This window comes from Heptranchias perlo, chromosome 26 (assembly GCF_035084215.1).
Source record: "Heptranchias perlo isolate sHepPer1 chromosome 26, sHepPer1.hap1, whole genome shotgun sequence".
Classification (NCBI taxonomy): domain Eukaryota; kingdom Metazoa; phylum Chordata; class Chondrichthyes; order Hexanchiformes; family Hexanchidae; genus Heptranchias; species Heptranchias perlo.
Window position 1 is genome coordinate 24565542 of NC_090350.1, and position 22458 is coordinate 24587999.

The 22458-nt window shown below is 39.2% G+C and overlaps 2 protein-coding genes across 3 annotated transcripts in view; one reads left to right on the forward strand and one right to left on the reverse strand.

The window, feature by feature from the left end:
• The window catches only part of LOC137342822 (grainyhead-like protein 3 homolog), a 79939-nt gene extending 76536 nt beyond the window's left edge, over window positions 1-3403 (forward strand). For both annotated transcript variants that reach the window (XM_068007008.1, XM_068007009.1), the window contains exons 15-16: window positions 326-390; window positions 2889-3403. In XM_068007008.1, the coding sequence (XP_067863109.1) occupies window positions 326-390; window positions 2889-3003 (180 nt within the window). In that variant the 3' untranslated portion in view covers window positions 3004-3403. The remainder of the gene's footprint in view (window positions 1-325; window positions 391-2888) is intronic.
• A 4960-nt stretch (window positions 3404-8363) lies between these two features.
• Window positions 8364-22458, reverse strand: part of stpg1 (sperm-tail PG-rich repeat containing 1) — a 42715-nt gene continuing 28620 nt past the window's right edge. Inside the window, exons 7-9 of the mRNA XM_068006563.1 lie at window positions 21414-21594; window positions 18043-18233; window positions 8364-12253 (exon numbers count right to left, since the gene is read on the reverse strand). Coding sequence (XP_067862664.1) covers window positions 12180-12253; window positions 18043-18233; window positions 21414-21594 — 446 coding nt within the window. The 3' untranslated portion in view covers window positions 8364-12179. The remainder of the gene's footprint in view (window positions 12254-18042; window positions 18234-21413; window positions 21595-22458) is intronic.

Here is a 22458-nt window from a genome sequence, read left to right on the forward strand (position 1 = left end):
GTGTCGGTCAGAGATGTGGCTGTTAGGAGTGTGGGTTTGGTGAATCTATTCTATAATTCCATATTCTCATTATTCATATATATTGAGCTATTTTGTCTTTGACAATACTGCTTCATTTAGGAAAAATGTATTGAAAAAAATATAAGCTCTAATATATAAGGTCAGTAAAAGACTCCAGTAAATATCATGTGGTCCTTCTTTCCCATGTTTCAACCCTTATTAGGGCTCATTAATATAAAACCCTGAGCAATGTTGACCTTCTCAGGTACTTGAAGCAATTTTGTTTGAACCTTTTGACAATTGTATTTTGACATTCTTGACCTAGATCTCAGAGAAGTATGGGCTGCTTGAGGAGAGAATTTACAAAGTTTACAAGAAGTGTATGAAAGGGTGAGTAATTGAGCAGATTTTATCTCTGTTGCCTCATTTACACTACCACATTAGTCGTAACCCCAGTGGGATGGTAAGTATACAAACTGGAGTCATAATCAGTACGGGAACTCAGTTCTTGAACTATAGGTTCACTGGAATGCACTGCCTGAAAGGGTGATGGAAGCAGATTCAATAGTAACTTTCAAAAGGGAATTGGATAAATACTTGAAGGGAAAAAAATTACAGGGCTTTGGGGAAAGAGCAGGGCAATGGGACTAATTGGATAGCTCTTTCAAAGAGCTGGCACAGGCACAATGGGCTGAGTGGCCTCCTCCTATGCCATACCTACTATGATACCAAGCACAACTCTGAAAACAAGGTAATTGCAGTTATTGCTCGTCTCTGTGGAATGACTCCCCCTTTGGAGTGATCGCAACCATCGTGATACTACATGATTAGTAAGCTCCATGGTTTGAAAGTGATACGGCATCTTATTATTTTCAAATGGAGTTTTCCCACTGTGAGATGGTGTAAACTAAGCAGCTCTGATATTGTGAGCAATCAGTAGTTGGAGTAATTTAATTAATGGTTTGGACTCTCATTTCAGTACAAGACCATGGCAGAGTCAGTTCACATGTGGCCTGAAAGGTTTATTCAATGACACATACATGTGCATATTTGTTGTGTTTGTACGTTTCTGGGTACATAGCTTTATTTGCATAGTTAATGGCTATGGTAATTTAGGCATGCATCTGAGGTGAATCTGCTTCCCATTTACTGTCTGAATTTGTGCCAGTATCTAACCCAGCATTATGCAAAGTACTTACACTTGAAGTTAAATAAAAAGGTCTGGCATAGGATAATTGGTGATAACTTAATAAATATGAAGGGATGGGACAGACTATTTCCAGCAATTGAGGGGCCGAGAATGAGGGGTAAAAGAAATAAGATTAAATGTAAGAGATTAAGAACAATGAGCAGCAGAAACTTTTTTACACAGCGGGTTGTGAGGCTGTGGAATGCGCTACAAGACTTAGTAATTGAAGTGGAGACCATGTTAACATTTAAGAATAGGTTAGATGGATGATTGAAGGAATGGTGGATAAAGGGACATGGGAATAAGGCGAGCACTAAATTACGACTACTACTTATCCGGAGGATAACACCAACACGAATTGGTGGCCAAATGGCCTGCTTTTGTGTTGTAATTCTATGTTAATGTTATGTTTTAATTTCCAGTCAGAAATTTTTAAAGTTCACCTCACACCATTTGTTCTTGTACTGCAGCCGGCAGAAAGCTATAGCATTCTCATACTGCTTCCTCAAGGTGGTGTCGCACTGCTTGCCAGAATTCTACCTGATTGACTTTACTCCCAAATTATACTACACAATTTGTGTAGCTGCAAAGCCAAAACTAGTATTCTGGGAAGGCTCACTGTAATAGTGAGGTCTGGAACTGGTCCTGGTGTTGTTTCTTTGAAATGTTTTTCACTCATTTGTCCACTGTATTTCTGGAAAGGTGTTACATTATGATTACAGTTTCAGTACCACATGGTGAATTTCAGAGTTTATGTTTGTATTTTTACTTGGAAGGTACATTTTTTAATAACGTATTTGCTAAATTCTTAAATTTGCATCTTTTTAATATGTGCTGTATTCATAGAATAACAAAGATACCACATTTTTAACATTGAATAGGTAGAACAGCAGTGTAAATATGACTCTTAAACCTCCCTTGAGGTGTTTTGTTCAAACCTATAATAAAAATGTCAGTGTGAGAGTCAAGATCAACATTAAAGTGAGACATGATTTGTTGGTTTAATCATTTTAGTATCAGAGCTTTGCAAAACAAAAGGGATAACAGCTGAGTAAGAGGAAATGAAGGTGCACAAATAGTTAAAAACCCTGGAATGTTTGTTCGTGACTGGATTGGAATGTGGCTATTAACTGATTTAAGAACTGATTTTGATCCTTGCTCAATGACTCATCACAAGAACACAAACAGGTGTTCCCAGTTCATTGGCAGGAATTTTGTATTTAAATTTAGAAACAATAAATATTGTAAAGCAGTCACATTATTTTAGCCCTGATTTTCCAAACAAGTTGCAACTGGTTGTTAATCAGATAGATTTGCAACAGTTAGGGATGAGCTTCAATTCTGAGCCAAGCCAATTGGAGGAGCAAAATTACAAGTTCAATGTGTTCTTCCTCAGAGGACAGGAAGAACTGTCTATTGTCTATGCCACCCCATTGTAACCACATCTCCTGTTGGCTCACTAAGGAGTAGCATTAGCACTGGTCAGACAGAAGATTGTGGTTTTGGCTACTTTGCTGTCTCATATAAAGGAAGTTTCATAGGGGATTAAAGGTTATTCAAAAATTAATTTGAATGTTCTCCACATGGTTCATGTGTAGGGAGAAGCTGTCCCTTGTGGAACAGTTTTATGAAGCTCAAGCATTTTGACCACAATTAGTAAGCTCTAATTGACATTCATTTTCCATTTTCTCTCCTGCAGAATCTTAGTAAACATGGATGATAACATTGTGCAGCATTACTGTAACCATGCTGCATTTTTGGTGGAGATAAAGGACATAAGTGGAGGCTGTCAAATAACACTTAAAGAGGTTTAAGGAACCTCAACATTCATGGACAAGTTCAAAGGAGCCCGGAATATAGGAACAAAACAGGAATCACCCTACCTCTCCCCCTTCTCTCCGTGTGCATGTACTATTGGCTGCTTTCAATATTTGGACCCAAGTACTTTGTGCCATCACTCTCTTCTGTACAGATGTGAAAACTAGCTTGTTGAAGCCAAGCATGAAGAATTCAACATTACTTTATTTTTAATCTACACTTGTATTGGATGAAGTCCCCTATGTCACTGAAGCAATCTTTTTTCTCCTTTGTTTATACTACTCGGCCTGTTAAATCCTGGATGTCAAAGTACGACATGCTTTCAGCTCTGCCTGACGTAAATTCTTATTGACCATTGGACTATATACATGGAATCACTAGCCAGTCTGTGTATGCTTCAGTGTATTTGAAAGTGTGATATTTTAGGATTATTCACCTTTTTCTGCAATTTACATGGGTCATTTTTTTATTGCAATTTCAACCATTTTCAGATTTTCAGCAGGTTTTTCAATATTAGGTATTTACACAAGGATTGGCAAATAGATTGCTAAAAAAAACACTTGTATGGTGCTGATGAAGTATGTAGAAGAATTCATTGCTCATATCAGAAAATGAAAACTATTTTCCTCTTTGGGAGACACTGACTCCATGATAATTCAAAAAGCATTTACCACTTCTTAAAGTATTAGTCGAAGTGTATGGTTTCAAAGTCACATCTTTCCCTGTTACACATCATGAATCTGTGACATACTTCCCTTATGCTTCAATAGAGGAACTATTCATGTGTAATGATAGTCATTTTAATGCCACAAAATGGTACCAGGATCTCCTGATATGATCAAGGATTTTGAAAATCTTAAAAACTATCAGCATACAGAGTATATGTGTGTTTTAGAATCATGGTGTGCTGGTATCATATCATGATTTGAAACATTAAAGCATTGTACTATGGATATGTATAAAATATTGTATCATATCATAGATAAAGGGGTGACAACTCACAATGATCTAGCAGCCTCCAGTTACCAAAATATTATTCAGGTGACTAGATTTAAAATATTAATAGCTCTGTTAACTGCCTACCTTTTAAAAATCCTTTATCATGCATAGGTTCTTATTTTTATAGCAAGTATGCTCTGTGATTGTCATATGGCAAAATTAGTGAGGAAAGCAGTGTTTTCCAATGCAGCAAACTGGGAAGAGCATTGGTTCCTATTAGCTCGTTGACTTGAGCTATAACATTTTTACTGAGCTTCCAGATTTGATGTGTAGGTTGCTCACCAAACTACTTGTGGAAACATTACATTTCTATGCCTGAAGATATGGTAAACCAGAGTCATTCAAGTTTTTGTCTTTCTCTGACTGATGTACTAAACTATAACATTTTAAATGTAGCCTTCTTGGGGTATATTTTCCTCTGTTCACTAATGTTAGTGAAAACATTTACTTGAGCATAAAGTCCCAGAAATATGCTTTATACTCAGGCTGACACTTTTGCTAACATTAATGCACAAAGGCAGGAAAATATCTTGTTATGAGTTGTCTTGACTCATTTTCAATTGACCATATTTTGATTATTAAGGGGTTTGTATATTGTGATATAGTCAGTTTGTGACATCTATTAGTATTGTGCTCAGGGTCTCCGCGCTATGAAGCATATATATGTACATATAAAGAGTAAGGCTCAAGTATGAACAGTGTGGTGACGGACATTTCATATTTTCTTTATGATTTTTTCCAAATTGCAGGCCTGGTCTCAGAAATGCGGGATATATTTTTGTTATCCCACTGTAATGAATTTGCATATCTGGATAACACTCTATATTTGTAGCTTCTTGGATGTCATAACAGATTCCTAATGACACAATACAGAAGCTTCACTGCCAAATTCCTGTAACAATTTCAACCAAGTAAAATGTAACTTTTTTAAAGAAACTCTCTCAAGTTGATGCATTCCTTATCTAATGAGGGAATGAAGCCTCCCCCTATGTCTATATGCCATTGCCATTGTTTCCATCTCTTGGCTGTTCACAGAGTTGCAGTTTTCAAAGTTCACATATTCTAAACAAACTTTACCTTTTAAACTTTAACTGTGAAAGAAAATGTATTTCTTTCAATCTCCGGTGTGGTGCATGAATGAGTAGAATTCTGTTCCCATCATCTTCCTACCTCCACCCCCTCTTCCTCCTTCACTTGCTTCCAATTTCAACATGAAAAAGCAATGGGTACACAGGTACAATATTTTGCTCTATTCCACTCCAGGAAAAGATTATATAATAGGTGCAATGCAAGAGTCCATTTGTTTCATGAAGGAGGAAAAATGATTCATACTTCTAAAACCAAAAAAGCATGCCTCGAATCATGAGGTCTACTACAATGTTCAAAAACTTTTTATTTTGTTTGTCTCATTATTTAATAACACGAGCTGGTTATTTGCATCAGTGCCCATTCTGAAATTTGCTCTGGACTCTCCTCTCAGTACTAGTCACAGTGCTAGTTCCTCGCACCATGACTGGTGATAATAATTGTGTTTGGATAGGGAAATAAATAAGGGAGATAATTTCCCAAGGTAGTAGAGCAAAGTGCTGTTAATTTCTTTCTTACGCCAAAAGTCTGCACTGTTTCACCAAAGGGAACATTCTGCCCACTGACAGAAACAATTAATGGCAATGGCAGACATCAGCAGAGAAAGCATCAGCAATTGGGAGGGTAAGGTACACAGCTGATTACCCAATAAGCCCCAGTGCCTGTGCTGCTCATGGTTTATGAGTTGGTCTTTACTTATGGGATAAACTGCATATCCTATTAGTCCTCAATGTGTCCTTTTGTATCAGATGCTGTGACTTTGTCATTTATTGGATTGTGAATAATGTTGGAAAATGCAAATTGAACAAGTAACAAACACATTTTATTAACTGGGAAACCTTGTCAGATGACTAATAGCATTGTTTTTTAAGTTTTAAAAGTTAAATAAAAAATGTATTTTATGGTCTGTTGTGTTATTCTTACTGCACACTACAATTACATTTAAAAAGAAACTGCTTTTGATTTGTGTGGCCAGCTAGTGATGGTTTTTGAAATGCAAGTCGATGATCCATTGAATGTGCAGAGTGAAATGAGAATGCATGGACAATAGATTGCAAAGAGTAGCTTGTTCGTGAAATAATGGTCAGGAAATTGTTCGTAAAATAACTTTGAACCTAATGGCACTCACCGTTATTAATGGGCAAATGGAAGAACAAGTTCCGGCGACCACACATGCGCAGTCAAACGTGAAAATCCAGAATTTGCTCTTTCTGATTCACCGGTTATCTGAAAGCTTCTCGTTAAAGGGACCTCACCAGCTGCAATCAATGGACCAGTGCCAACTTGCTCTCCTGCCCAGCCAGACACTAACTAGTCTCATCACAAAAAGGTACGCTGAATTTTTTAAGTCTAACTTTTAACAGCGTGGTGAGTATTAATGACTGCCAAACAATCTCTATGGCACTGAAAATTAACTTTTAAAAATGTGGAGTTTCATTACCTTGATTTTAATAGATTTTGGATACTTCAAAACTTTTTTATTAAATTTAAAAATTAAGAAAACTTTATTTTTACTTTTTCTTTCTCTTTTATCGCAGTCTTTTAATCTTACCCTCTATTTTGCTTTCTCTCTCTCATAAGATAGTACATTTTTTAACCTTTATTGGGCACTTCCTGGGTTTAGTCTGCGCGGTTTGTCAATGAGTTTCACTTCCTGGTTCTCACGGCATGGCATGCTTCTAGCTGATTGGTTGAGGGGGATCCTTTCCCTGCTCACACAGCCCGGGAACAGACGCTGCTGTTTTTGAACTCAAATTTCAAGCGAGTTGCCGCCAAAATGGCGGTAATTTAATGTGTGAATTTAAATCTAATGAGCGGCGAGCACTGTTGGTTCGCTACTCAGAGCAATTTACGGGCAGTAAAAAAATGTCACAGAAACCAAGGAGAAAACTAGATAATTTAATCCGTAGCACAACGCAAAAATCAAGCAATAACACAGAGATCTATTATTGTCTTGGTGCGCACTTTAAAATACATGATTCTGTTTAACATATACACAGTTAACGTTATTTCCCGTTGTTTAAGCTTCTTTGTTTTCACTTTTGTTGCTGTGATGTTGTAGCATTTACCAATGGCTAGCAGTTCTACAGCTGAAGCATGTGATTTGGACAGAAGTGATACTTTACTACATGATTTAAATGGTAATAACTTTGGGATTTATTTTACTGTGTGTTACAGGAGACTATCACAGCACACACAAATTATACTCCTGTAGGTATTCATCGAAAAAAAAAACCCTTCCTTGCGACAAAGGAATTTAAACCAATGAAACCTGCTGGCTGTTCAGTACAATGGAAGCAGTTTGTTGCAATCATTTTCAAAAGGGGAATTTTTTTCTTTCTGTCAGACATCTCCACCAGAACTCAATGTGATTAGTTAAAGAACAAATTGTACCAAAACTTTGGTGTCTGCCAAATTAAATGATGATCCATAATCTTGAAGAGAACTTCAACTGAGCTTTGTGTCTGTACTTTACCTACAACTGATCAAAAATTCAAAATAATCACATTTAATACTGCAGCACTGGAAGTGAAAATAATACATTTTTAGAAAAAGAGGCATCTTTGGGTACAAAATAACTACTTATGGTTAGTGAAAAAATTCTGTAAGTCTTGCGAAACAGGAGTTCAAAAAGTTACAGTATCATCCAGATCATGAGTGATGTAACCAGGCAGCAAGTGTTCCTAACTCTACACATTGCTATGGATCATTCACACTTGAGGAGAAACAGGAAAAGAATCTCCTCTACTTTTAAACCAGACTTTTTTGGCAGTTTGCACCCGACTAACCAATCTCATTAACTCACCTTGTTAACTTTAGTGCGGATTTCTGCAACTTATTTTAAAACTAGAAGCGGCTGGTAACTTGTGCAACGCGAAAAGAGAATTTTAAGTAAAATTTGCAAACTATTCAGCAACAGTTGAATTCCGCTTCAGTTTAAGGAACTAAGGATACCTAACGTTATTACAAGGGGCCACATCTGGCTGGAGCGGGGCGTCATTAGTTAGACTTTTTCCTGCACCCTTCAGCTTGAATATAATTTGCACCGTAACTTGCTGGAAGTGCAGGCTGATAACAGCCCGGTGGTGAGGGCAAAGGGGCATCTGGGACCTTAGTGAACAACAGGACCAACATCTCCTTAATCAATGAGATTTAAGGATTGAGAAAGAAACAGAGGAAGGATGGAGAAGGAGGGTGAATTAGAGTCAAATCAGGTACCTAAAGAGAGGGAAAGAAAGATTGGATTAAGAGAGAGGAAAAAAAGACAGGAGTAAAAAAAATTGAAATTTGAAATTTTTTAAATCACTAAGAATAATTTACTGCATGCCGGAATGTGACTCAACAGTTTAAATTGTGGGCCTTTCTGGGCCAGGGAGATTGATTGGCATTGCATTACCAATTATCACATCTGTTAATTATGAGCCCCAACTTTTTGCAGTGAGTTTAGTGGACAATTAATGTGCAAATCCAGCAAGTTCTGATAAATAATTTTGTTGTGACTTTATTTTAAAAGTTAAGAGATGGGACAACCCCATTCTCGTGTTGTGGCAGGGTCAGTGGGCTGTTTATCCCACCTCCCCACTTTGGGCTGATTATATTTCTAAAATGATTTAAAGTTAGAATTGATATGGATGGTACTTGCATATTGTTAACTAAACACTAGATGACTCCCATCAGGGAGTAAGCACATTGTAACATTTACACTCCAGTGTCTTCTCTTGGATTACTTTGTTATTCCTGGATGGAATATTCTAGAGGGTCTGGTTAATAAAGTAGCTAGTTATTACCACACCAGTTTGAGTGTTTATTCAAACATAACAATGACTATGAGAATAAAAGATAGCGCATTGTTAAAAAGATTGAATATTATACATCTTTGTTACTTAGCGACTGGTCTACCTGGTCACTGATTTTTTTTTAACAATGTCGGTATTAGTTGGAAAAACAGACTATCAAGTGGTGTTGAGTATGTAGAAAGATTTAATTTTTATTTTGAGGCAAATGAGCTTGCAATAGATGCCAAAAAGAGAGAGCTTTTGCTGACTAACTGTGGACCTGAAACTTATGCATTAATTAAGAATCTGATTGCTCCTGCCCAGAATAAAGACAAAAATGCATGAGGAGTTAATCTAAGTGGTCAAAGAACACATGAGCCCGAAGCCCCTCATTATTGCGGGACAGTCAAGTTTAACCAAAAGAGAAAAAGTGATGATGAAAATGTTTTTCAGTTTATGGCAGAGCTGAAGAAATTATCCAAAACATTTTGACTTTGCTGGGTTTCTCAATGATGCAACAAGAAATCGCTTTATCTATGGTTTGAAGGAAACGTCAATCGGGGGGAAACTATTGGTAGAAGACAGACTCACATCGGCTAGAACTCTCGAAATAGCATTTGGGACGGAGAATGCTGCCAGGCATGTTAGCGAGTTACCTGCCAGAGGGTCTAACACCTCCAGAGTGAAGAGTTCCTTAACCACGGTGGAGGACTGGTAAAAAGAATCTTCATCCAGACTGATGTTTTTGTAAGAAGGTTAAATATCATAACTGCACAGAAACAGGCCATTTATTTAAGTGTTGCTGGAAGCTAGTAGGTGTCACTAGATTGGAGGCAGGGGGAAAGAAGGCCCCAAGTTACATCATAGTGCTGTGAGGAATCAACAGAAGAAAAAAACAAAAATCCAGTGTCCATAATGTCGATTCCAACAGGGAACCTGAGGAAGAAACTGTACCACAAGGTGAGATGGATGAAGAAGGTTCGTTTTCCTGTATATTCCAGAACGGGTAAGGAGCAACACAAAATTGTCGTCTCCATCTGCATAGGAGGTATTAAATGTGAGTTTGAATTGGACCTGTGGCTGTGGTAACTATTACATCATCAAAAGTATATGAGGAAAAGTTTAGGAAAATTGCCCTACACAAGAATAACATTTTACTCAAAACTTATTCTGGACACCCAATACCAGCCCTTGGGAAAATAAACGTCCAAGTGAAATACGAACAACAGATGAAACAATTATGTGTAAATGTAGTAAAGGCCAAAGTTCCCTCATTGATGGGCCTAGATAGGTTTCATAGCCTGAAGTTAAACTGGGCCAATATTAAGAGCACCACTCATAGATCTGTGGACATACTTATGGAAGAGCACAAGTCCTTTATTGAGTCTGAAACTTCGTACAGCAAAGGGTATCCAGGTACAGCTTAATGTGAAGGAGAGAACAAAGCCAAAAATATTTAACCCCAGAGCAGTACCCTATGCTCAAAAGGAAAGGATATCAGTGGAATTAGATTTCACGGAGGGTGAAGGCATAATTGAGAAAACCGACTACAACTGACTGGGCAAGCCTGCTCGTGCCTGTGGTAAAACCTGAACAGAATGATTCGGAGACCATTTCACCAAAGTGAAAGCACTGAGACCAGCATCAAATAAAGACCTGATGACAGTGCAGTGTGTAGCTCCAATGAAGAACAATGGAAATTGCTTAATCCAGAGGCCAAGAAGCAGTATAACTGGCAATTGCTCCTTAGTTTCAGTTTCATACCAGCCAGTATCCAGAAACCAGATGGTTTGCCAGTAATTAACAATGTTATTCTTGACAAGATTAACTGGACCAAACTAATGACAAGACCTTTAGGCCCTTCACAAATTTTGTCCAGAGACTCAGACTTCACACCATCCTTTGCAGATTTTGGAAGGGAGTCACAAAGTGAAGGTGTTCCTGATGATCCTGAAATACAAAAAACACAGGAACTGTTCCGAAGAATTAGAAGCACCCTGAACAAGCTCGTACCACAGATGTTTCAAAAGTAAATGAAATAGTTTCAGGAGCTGATAATTGAGATGCTTAGGAAATGGTTGTTACAGCTCCTCAGAAAACTTCAGACGATTCACCTATTCCTATGCATAACGAACCAATCATATCCCAGGAGATTGCTTGTGCTGATCGTGGTGTGGACGCTCTAGGATGGCATCCAAAGAAAGTTGTGAACCCTGACATTGTGGAAACTGAACAAGAGAAGTTGCCATTTACTGCTCCTGTTATTAGTCCCAGCTCACCCATTGTCAATCCTACTCAAAGATATCCACAAAGGTCAAGGAAACCTCCCAATTGTTTCAACAAGTGTAATGGTTTTCATTATGGTTCTAGTGTTGGCAATAACCCATCTTTCCTGCGTAATACCAGGAGAACGCTGTTTTTTTTTTAATAATGTTATTGTAAGATATAGTTGCTGAATTTCTTTACTTAATGTTTTTTAGCTCTTAACCAGGTTCATTCTTGGAGATGATTATTTTCACCTTGTAATTGTGAGGGGGGGGAAAGTGATACATATGGTAATTTCACATCGTTAACTGAACACCAGATGGCCCCCTGGTGGGAGTAAGCACATTGTAGCAATTACACTCCAGTGCCTTCTCTTGCATTACTTTGTTATTCTTTGATGGAATATTCTGGAGGGTCTGGAAAATAAAGTAGCTAATTATTACCACACCAATTTGGATGTTTATTCAGATATAACAATGTGAACTTCAATTGACTCACTACTGATGCATTTGACATAGTATGTTACCCTGTGCAGCTTTGAATCACCACATCCTCCCTATTTTTTTATTGACATATTAATATGGTTTTACTTTGGAAAATAAATGCAACTTAAGATGTTTTGGTTGAAATGAAGAAAAATAAATATATCAATATATATATTTAAACCATTAAGCTTTCAATGCATGTATGAATGATGGAAGTAATAGATTAAGTGAAAATTGACTCGTTGTTAAGTTTGACAGAACACCTGATTCCTACAGAAAACAGTAAGTCATTTTTTTTGGAGGAGAAGCTTTTACACTTCATTAGGAAACAAGTCATCACATAATACACACAAGTGAAGCAGCCTTCAATCCAAGGTCAATAATAAACTCAAAAACTTGATTTTGATCACTTTTTTCCACAATACAATTATTCTGCCCTGTTCATTACCACCCAAAGCACAGCACTCATCTTCATGTGTGCAATATAAACTGATTTGCAGTATAATCATTGGCCATCCCATCTGTCCCTGTGTGGGCTTCTGCTTGTTTTTCCGTAAATGTCTAGAGTGGCACCCACTTTCTATCAATGTTGTACAGGAACGATTGTTTTCCTCGTTTCTCTGGCAGATAGGAAGCTGTGGGATGCAGAACAGATAAATATCACCACATGAGAGCATGTTTGGAGATGCTTTAATTAGTGTTTGGATTAAGATTTGTTGATAATTATTTCTAGCTTGGCAGATATCATATATCATGTGTAAGACAATACTGTTGCCCTGATAGATGGGACTTCAGTGCCCTGAAGTTGTAACTAAGAGAACTGAGATCGAATTGCAGTCCAGGCTGGTATTTCTACTTAGATTCTGCAAGGATTTGAGTTTTGCCAATCTTGGATTGCTTTAGAGAAGGGAAGGGAAAATACTGTAAGAGCTCATTTCTCCACTTTTCAATCTCCTCTCCTGCTTAGATGGACAAGAACTGGCAGCCAGTGGCCATGGAGAATGAGACAGAATATGGTCCACTCAGTAACCATCATTAAACAGTTAAAAAAAACAGTAACAACCCTTGGTTCATCAGATCATACTTTTTCTTTAGCTGGATGTATTATTAATTTAGTTACGTAAATTGGCAAATTATGCAAAGGTTTGTGTCTGTATGAATAAATAAACATAGAATTCCCATTTGCTTTCTGATAGGGCTGGCTAACCATGTGGTATAAGCTATCACGGACTTAGCAGGCAATTAGATCCCGCAGCAGTAACAAAGAATCCAGCCGTGAAGATCCGACTCTAGGACTCAGCTGAATTAGTTTTACTGATAATGAATATACTGTCTATCTAACTCACAGCGACAGTTTGTACTTGCCTGATCTTGCATTGGCTGTCAAATGTGGTGCTCAAGATCCAACTGTGCTGCCATTCTCCTCAACCCAACCCAACTCAACTATACTCGATAGCCTCCCTGTTTCCAAAAGGCCTGACTCTGTAGTCTACTCACACTCTCTCGTCATGACCCAACTTTAGAGCCAGCCTTCTCATCACCCATGAACAAAACCATGAAAGTTTTATTTATTAAAATATGTCAATAAGGAATGTGAAGTGTCCACAATCAGACTAGTTTTAATGTGTTCTTGTGTTAGGGTGAGAGTAGTTTTGGGATGCGTATTTGCCAACAACTGCTGAACAGAAATCTGAACCGGAAGGGAGTCCACCATCATGAGGCTTAAGAAACAAATACCTCACCCACAATTAACTTGTTTCACATTTTGGAGATAAATAAGACAGCTATTTATAAAATACATATTTATATGATTTATACAATATGGAAATGCAGGTAGAAATTGAACCTCATTGCACCTGTTTTACAATGAGGGCCAATTTCTGGGAACAATGTCCTGCGCCCGATCAGCACCAAGGGTATGGGCGCCGCACTATTGACATAGGCGGCTGCCCAGGTTCCCGTGCATCTGCCTGAAACAGGGGTTAGGTCCCTTGCATATGTAAAAGAGTGGCCTAATGCCTATTTCTGGACCCCTGCACTAAGTTGATAAACGTTGAACGGAGAAGGCTTTTTGCCACAGGGCTAATTATGTAGTCCTGTCTTAGTGCCAGCTGGACTGCAATGCATTGTGTGTGCATAGAGAGTTGACCTTCAAGGTCAGCTCATTTCCACATTTAGAATATACTCCCCGTGAACAATGGAAGGGAGCACATTTGATGTATAAGCAGAATATCCCATCACCTATTATTCCTTAAGAGCTGCTAGAAAAAAGTTACAGGGATTGGCCACTTAAAGTAGGTGGCTGCATATTGGGGCAAAAATTCTTTCAGCCTTTTGCTGAAAATAGTTCCTGAATATTTGACAGTTGTTCCAAAGACTGTATGGTGGGAAAGAATTGGCAGGTAAAAAGCAATTCAAGGAAAACTGAACATGGAGACATGGAACGCAGTCCTTGTGCAAGTGGCAGAGTGATGCAGCAACCAACCCCCATTTTGGTGGATGGCAAGTTAGACATACAACTGAATGAGGAAAAGGTGTGAGAGAATGCAGCAAGCTTTTAGGAACCTGGCAAGGTAAGACTGCCCAACAGTGCCATGGACCAAGAATGCATGCCATAAAGTATTACATATCAACCTGTTCCATCACACAAACTTACAGCTCTTTCATACCCATATTTCAGCAGGGTACATATATAAGCTGTAACTTGCAATTGAAAGGCTTGAAACAATTACATCTTCTGCAGGCTTTACTCATCAAATCATTATGACACAATTCAGCTGCATGGTCACTTGCAGACAGGATGGGCTGCAGGTTAGATGCGTATCTGACACCACTTATACATCAACTAACAGCACCTGAAGAATACTTCTCTGCTCACATGACAAAATTGTGCCTAATCCAGGGAACTGACCCAAACTGGAGATGGGCTCAGAAATCACAAGTACTTAACTCCCTTTAATACATCTTGTTTGACTTTAACCATGAAATGCTCTATTTGAGGAATATCCATGCCAAGCCCCACTCATTTACCTTTACTTGCACCCACCACAGAATTCTGCACCTTGACACCTTGTGGCTCCCTGAGCTCTTATGAAAGTTGACATTGAAAGAATTCCTTGACATGTGCTCTTTTTTTCATCAGTTCCTGCACTGCTGAAGTCCTGCAAATGCTTTATTTCCAGTCCACTTTCTTGCAACTTCGCGGACAACAATGGATTATTTTATCAGGACATTTAAAAACAAATGTACCGAAATGAATAAATAAAAAATCCCCCAAAAATGATCTCTCAAATACAAATTATTAACAAAAAAAATCAGAAATATTGAATAAGTCTTTTGTGCTAAAAAGGGTACTGTAATAGAGTTGCAACAAAAAATATACAAAGCTGGGCTCTTTTATATTATACGTGGAGCTCCTCATGTGAACTTACAAAAAAGGTCTCAGGATAAAAAATGCAATTTTAAGAAAAGTCAGAAAATTTGCCAAAATACAAAATACATTACAGGAGGTTTTAAAATAGAATCTCCTGTAACCCATATTTACTTAAAACTTGGCAACATGTAAAGGAAATACCATGGTGTACATCTATCATAGCAGGAACAACAGGGATGCTATTTGCTTATTGTATTTTGTTTGCAAATTTTACACTGTTGAATTGTGGTTTAAAATGGCTGGGTTGAGATGTCATACAAGTTTGCAGCACTTTTCAGTTAAAGTGGAGCAGCGAGATATCTCCCTATTCTTAAAAACTTATGACAAATCAGCAACAAAAGTTGCAATCTTTTGAAAGATTGTTACAAAGGGAGATCCCTCTGAGTGTCCAACGCAACCTTTTAGAAAAATTTTCCAAGGCTGACGACTTGCAGAACACACGTCTTCGTGACTGGTGTGAGGGAAGAGTAATAGTGATGTGAATCACGCAAAAATGTTCTAAGGATTAATATTTTCTTGTGCATCACAGGTTTACTGCAAACAATTCACTTGTGACTTTACAGAGATGGAAATAAAACTGTGTGGTAATTGTGGGCTGCATTTGTATTTTACATTCTGGGGATCTATAAACAAAATTTGCCAAAACCTCAGTCAGTACAATTATCGTGATTTACAATTTGTGTTTTATTGGTGTTTAACATATATTGACTTTCATTTTGGACTAATGAACCCTGAACTATCATTCTATTAATTTGCAATGATTGTATTACAATCCTTAGTGTTTCAGCGTAGACGTTATCATTGCATCCTCTATATTACACTCAAATGGAAATAAAGGCTGCAAAAATCTGCAGTGCACCAGGATTGTGCTCGCTCCTGCCGTCCATTGCTGACCCCGCTGGAGTTTGCAGGGTCAACAGGAGAGCACCTAATTTGAATAGGGCCGGTAGGCACCCATGTCACTAGGAGTACATCGCCAGCGTCTGCCCCATTTTGTCAAAAAAAACACCTACTGTGGCCGGGTGGGTGTTGCCTATGTCCATCCAAGACACAACTACCTCCGCTTTGGCCCCCTGTGTGAAATAAGAACGTTCTTACTTCGGGGGTCAGGCAGCTCCCCTCGTCTATCTCATCCCCACCCTCCCCCCACAAGTGGGGCCCGCTTGCACCCAAATGGAGGCTGGTATGTCTCATCTCACTCAGTTTGCTGGCCTGCAGTCCTTAGCTGGGTTCCGCCTGAGCCCGGTTTAGGGAGGATCTACCCTCAGGAGTGCCCCTTTCATCACTGGCCTTGTAAGCGGTAGGCACAGGTTCTGCCTCATATGGAGTTGCCCAATAATCCTAGAATCAGCAGGGATGCAGAGTAAACAGATGCCTGGATTTACAGCGGATGTCCAGCAGAACTCCTGAGGAAATTCGCGGCCACAATGTCTATAACTCCATAGTATAAATATTTTAACAAATCTCCCATGGTGCTGCTCACAGTGAGTCAGAGGATGTGCTGTTTTATATCACTTACAGGTAGCGTACAGGCTACACGCTAAACTTTTATTGTATTACTAGCATATCTGTGGCATTGTTCATAGTGATTTGTTTATGCCATATAGAGCATAACATTATGGCCACTGATTTATAGTGACTGGACAAGTCAAATCTGTTTTTGTTACATGGTATTTTAAGATTTTCACCTGTGCTTTGGGGATTAAATTCCACAAATCTTTCCATTATTCTGTGAAAACTGTAAATGAGTTGCAATTGTTTTGCATACATTTCTTCACCTAAATGCATTGAATTTTTATCACCTCCAATTTTAAAGCTGAGAATGCACATCAAGATGACATACAACATGTATGAGTTGGAGATAAGTATCTGTGGGTGGAGTTTCCACTTACTAATGCTAATAATATCAGGGCAATCCGGGCAGAATCGGCCAAACCAGCGCAAAAGATCGGGGAATTTTAAACCTGAGTTATGCCCAAAACTACTTACATTCATGTTTTCTGTGAGCTCTTACGCTGGTTCATGATTCAATTCATCTGATCAGGCCCTGCCCACAAAACTGGCCACGCCCCCATGTCAAAATTGCAAGATTCTGCCAATTGTGCTGGTTAGGGAAGGCTCTTCAAATTGCGTTCATTTTCCTGGGCGCACAGGCACGGCGAGTAAGGACGTTTTAAAAGTTTCTTCATACCAAAAAATATTTAATTTACTAAGAAACTAACTAATGTACACCAATGAAACTAATAAATGGTTCGGTATAGTTTTTTAAAGTCATTTTCAGTGATTTTAAATCAGGTTACTCACAGGTGGAGGACTGGACACCCTTATTAAAATGCTTGTTTTTGTTGATAAACCCATTTTCAGCTGTGTTAGTAAAACTGCACCAGGTTACCACTCTTAAATACATCAAGGAATACTTTTTAATGGAAAGAAATAAAAAGAAATGATTACGTTCTATTATGCTGTCCGATTGCGCTGGTTCATGGAGGAAGATTTTACGTATGTGATTGTGCAAATAGCTTAGTGGAAACTTGAACTGTAACCTAACCAGCGCAATTACAAGCCCATTTTCGGTGCAATTTCCTGATTACGCCCAAAGCAGGTGTTTAGCAGCAGTGGGGTGGGGGTTGGGCTTAACTGCCAGTTTTGGGACTCCCGTCTCCATCTCCTCATGTAAGGGGTGGGTGAAGGTTTCACCCCTTACAAGGCCCACGGTAGTCCCAACGTAAGGCTGGAGCCCAGCGTATCCAGGTCCCATCCTAATTTCAGGCCCATCTGATGTACTTCTGGATTACGGGAGGAGTACTAGAAGGGCTGCAGATTTCCGCCTCTGTGTTTGTAAGTCATTGGAAGTTTAACCGTGATTTCTGACATCATCTGCATTCCCCTGTGTGCATTGCAGCCTTCAAACACAGTGCCAGCCATCTATTTTTTTTAATTACAATATCATGCTATTTCTGTTCCTTATCTCTAATAGCCATAATCTCCTACCTGGCCCTGGTACATCTTTGTTATGGACATTTCCAGTCCAGCGGCTAGTGTTAGACACAAACACAGCATTGGACATGTAGTGCTTGGGTGGATCATGAAAGTCTACAGTGTCATAATACCCAGGGCCAGGAGGAGTCGGGTTTCTGCGTACTGGGAAGGGAGGAGCAGAAATACACATGTAATGTTTCTTCCTAGAAAAGATAAATTGTAAAGAACAATATGAGAAGTAACAAACATTTTGCTAAATGATACTAAATCTATGTTATAAAAACAGTAAATTACACCTAGTGATTTATATATTCCTCTTGTGAAGCTGAGCACAACTCATTTTATGATGGTTGTGAGATAACCACTCAGCCTCAGTTGCGGAATTTATCATGTTTGATGCCTGGCCATGACACGTTCTCCAGATAACGAATTATAATCTGCAAAAACACTGGTTGTTTAGATCGTTAATGCCAGTCATCAAAATGGTTAATCCTCCACTCCACTGAGTTCCTGATCTCAGCCACGCTACTATAGGGAATTGTCCAGCAGAGCCCTGTGCCTTGAAAATCCCCCTTTGAGGGGGGCTGTTCTGCCAGTCTCCTGCTGGTTGTGTGTTTCCGTGACTTTCTGACATGTCTTGTAAGGGGCAGTTCCTCTGTTCGGCCCTTATAAGGCAAATGTGGTCAGGGGGGTGAAAATTCCCAACACTAGGAGGTCCCGCTTCCCTGGGTCAGTCAGGATTTGGCATATCTCTGGATGCTGGTACACCAAGAGAGTTGAGGCCTACTGGCCTGAGATGGGTGAAAGTCGACCCCACCAGTGGAATCTAGGCTAGGAAAATGATCTGGATCCCAAAGGAAGGGCTATTTTTAAAAAAACAGTTTTGTGATCGGCCCCCTGACACAGAGGGAGACATGTGTTTCCCTCCATGGTGGGCAGGCACCAGATTTTCTGGCCAGGTGGGCATCAAAGTTGTGGCTGTCTGTCCCATGTAAATTAGATGCCCTCTCACTAACCACACAAACTGCAGATGGGTTTAGCGCTGCAGAACAGGCATGATCTCGGCTAACTGTCGGGAATGTGTCCTAAGAAATTTCAGGGCCCTAATGTCTCTCTGCTGCGGGAAGGTAAATCAGACGTGGAGTCTCTACTTGGCTGTTATCACAAAGAGGGGCATTGCAAGCAGCCTGGGATCGCCCACATAGAGGATGGAGTCACTAACTACAGAATAAAGTTGGGAGTAAAATATGTCTACATGCTGTAAAGGCAAACACACGTAAATTATATCATCATATTCATCAGAAGCATGTTCATTTTGTTGGAGTGAATACTTTCATTGTTCATTGAAGTGAAAACATTGCTACAGTATACATACAGCGAACTGATTGCTGCAACATGTTTAAAGACTAAGATTTCAGAGATCATTCACACCCATTGAACAAACAAGATGGCCCACCAGCATAGCAACATGAAGTTTGAGGGATTTTTCCTTTGTGCAAAAACCATCGGAATTTATTTGTGTGTAGTGCTTGTAAGCTTCCAATTCATGAAAGAAAATTACATCACTGTGAAATAAAGCCCTAGGTTTTCTGTCCCGGTACCAATTTCAGGTGGTAATGGGACAGGTGAGGATGAGAAATTCTCCAGGGAGCCATTCAGCTGGCTCCATGCCGGTCACTGCGACTTCCAGTGTTTTCTATCCGAAGTGATGGCAGCCATTGAATATATTGCCCAAGTGTGGTAGAGCATATTCAAATGACACAGTAATGATGGAGAAAAAGTCTGCCAATGTATTTCCTGTCATTAGTGCCACAGCAATGCTGGACACTAGGAACACCAGCGTGTTCCTGACACCCAGAGTTGCTATGGTAGGTGGAAGGGGATTTAAAATTTGAATGCCCACCAAAGGACTAATTCATCATATAAGTGGAGCTCCTCACCAGCTGGCCCAGAGGCAGCCAGTCCCATTCACTGCTCCAGACACTCAAGGCCTATGTACCTTTTTTGGACACCTACATACCTTTGCTCTTTCACAGCTCCGTCTCTCACTATTAAGAAAATATTCCGATTTGTCTTTCTCGGATCCAAAGTGAATGACCTCACACTGCTACATTGAACACTATCTGGCATAGTTTTGCCTACTCACTTAGTCTGTTAATGTCCCTTTGTAACTTGCTTCTCCCATCTACACAATTTAGGATGCTTCCTAACTTAAATTGTTTATTGGTTCATTATTGCTGCTGGCATCCTTGTCATTGATGTCTCCATGGCCTCCAAACTTCCCATTAATCAATTCCTGGCTCCTGCAATCCTCTGCCCTCTCTGCCATCAATGCCTACTATGGGTGACCATTTGCCATCAATGCATCTCAACCTCCACAGTTTCACATTCTACAATCGATGCCTTGCTTGGCTGCCTCTGATTTTCCACTGCTTCTGCTCCAAAACAAGTAACTTTTATGAAAACAGGCCCAGGCATGACACCTGCTTTAAGATGTTACTTTAAAACAGGGCAGATGGTTGTGTTTAACTTAAAAAAAGTACTGGTGACTCATGGTGGCTGTGTTTTAAAAAAATGAAAAGGATGTTTGGGAAAAGATGGTAGAAGAGTGTATGGCCAGGACTTATAAATGCCAATTATTGAACTGTGAGTTTATTTTGCATGCACACTTATTGGGCTGTGAATATTTTATATGTTCACATATGTTACTGTGTATTTGTTTTTGGAAGCTCACATTCTGCATTGTACATTTGTTTTAGATTCTCACATACTGCATTGTACATTTTGTTTTAGATGTTCAAATACTGCACTATACATTTTATTTTAAATGCTCACATAATGTATTATGCATTTGTTTCAGATGCTTACACACTGCACTGTACAATTTGGTTTTGTTAGCTTGTGTACTGCACTGTCTATTTAAATAGGAAAATAGGAACATAGGTCAATTGACATTTTCAAGACTGAGATCGATAGATTTTTGTTAGGTAAGGGTATCAAGGGATATGGAGCAAAGGCAGGCAAATGGAGTTGAAGTACAGTTCAACCATGATCTAATTGAAGGGCAGAATAGGCTTGAAGGGCTGAATGGCCTACTCCTGTTCCTATGTTACACATATTGCATTGTGCATCTGTTTTAGATTCTCACACACTGCATTGTGCCTTTGTTCTGGGTACTCATGTATACCATGGGCCAAAATTACTCTGCGCAGACAGTGTTAATTTTACCCCCCACCCTCTTATTTAACAGACTCAGAGGATGCACAACTTTGCACTTTCCGAAAGCTCAGAATCTGTATACTAATTTTTCTCACAATCAGACAAGTACATTTTGCTACGTTCACCTATCTGGCAACCACTCAAATGGAGTCAGTCACACGTACCAAGGATGCAAATGTGCGAATTGCATCTTGTCTTGTACCATTGGTTTATATGGTTGATAGGTTGCTGGTCCTGGGCTTGTTGAGACATTTGGATACTTCAAGCGGATTGTCTTGGATCTAAAAGAAGAGACTATGATCTTTGGTGACTCTTTGGTCAAAGAATGGTTGATTCTGTAATGACCTGGAAAAGAATTTCACAGCTGACACAGAACATTAGTGGTGATGATACAGTTCACAGGTGTGCAAAAACAAATGCTCTTCACTATTTATTGACCTGGATAACTGTAACAAAAGAAACTTGTTATACATAGAGCTTTTATCAAAACTGGGAAAACTCTTTGGCCTAATGCATTGCTTTGTTACCTGAGACACACAGAGACCTGAGGTAGATTTCCGTGTTCAGCAACCTGATTGCTTCATCTACAGATAAGCAATAAATGCTGGCGTGCCAGTGTCACCCACATCCCAAGAACAAAAAAAAAGAAAACTGGCAACTTTCTACTGTTCTCCTGAGATGTTTTATCAACCTTTCAATAATACGGGTTAACCACTATAATCTGTGTATGAACAGCCCAGCAACATAGATGAAAGGGTCAGATAATAACATTGTCAACTTAGTACCACTTTGGACCAAATTATGGGAATTTTGTGTTGTGGGCTTCAACCTACAAAGAACTGGTTTGAAACCACACAAAGCATCATCAGAATGAGAGAGAAAGAAAAAAGGCTTGCAACCTGTCAGTGAGGTTTGGATTTTTACTCAGGCCCTTGAGATGAAATGAAATTTGTCTAACTCACTTCACTACCCTGTTCTGTGAGATCACTTACAAAAAAAGATTTCCACAGAGGAGTTTTTATTGGAGATTTACAGTGGGTTTTGCTCAGTGGGAAAGGGCCAATGATCTTTATCCTTTGTTCAGTTCTCCCCACAGCTTTGTAGCTCCTTTTACTGAACCAGAAATAATGTAGAGCAGTGTTAATTTTTTTTTATTCGTTCACGGGATGTGGGCGTCGCTGGTGCCTTATTTTCACACATAAAGGATAC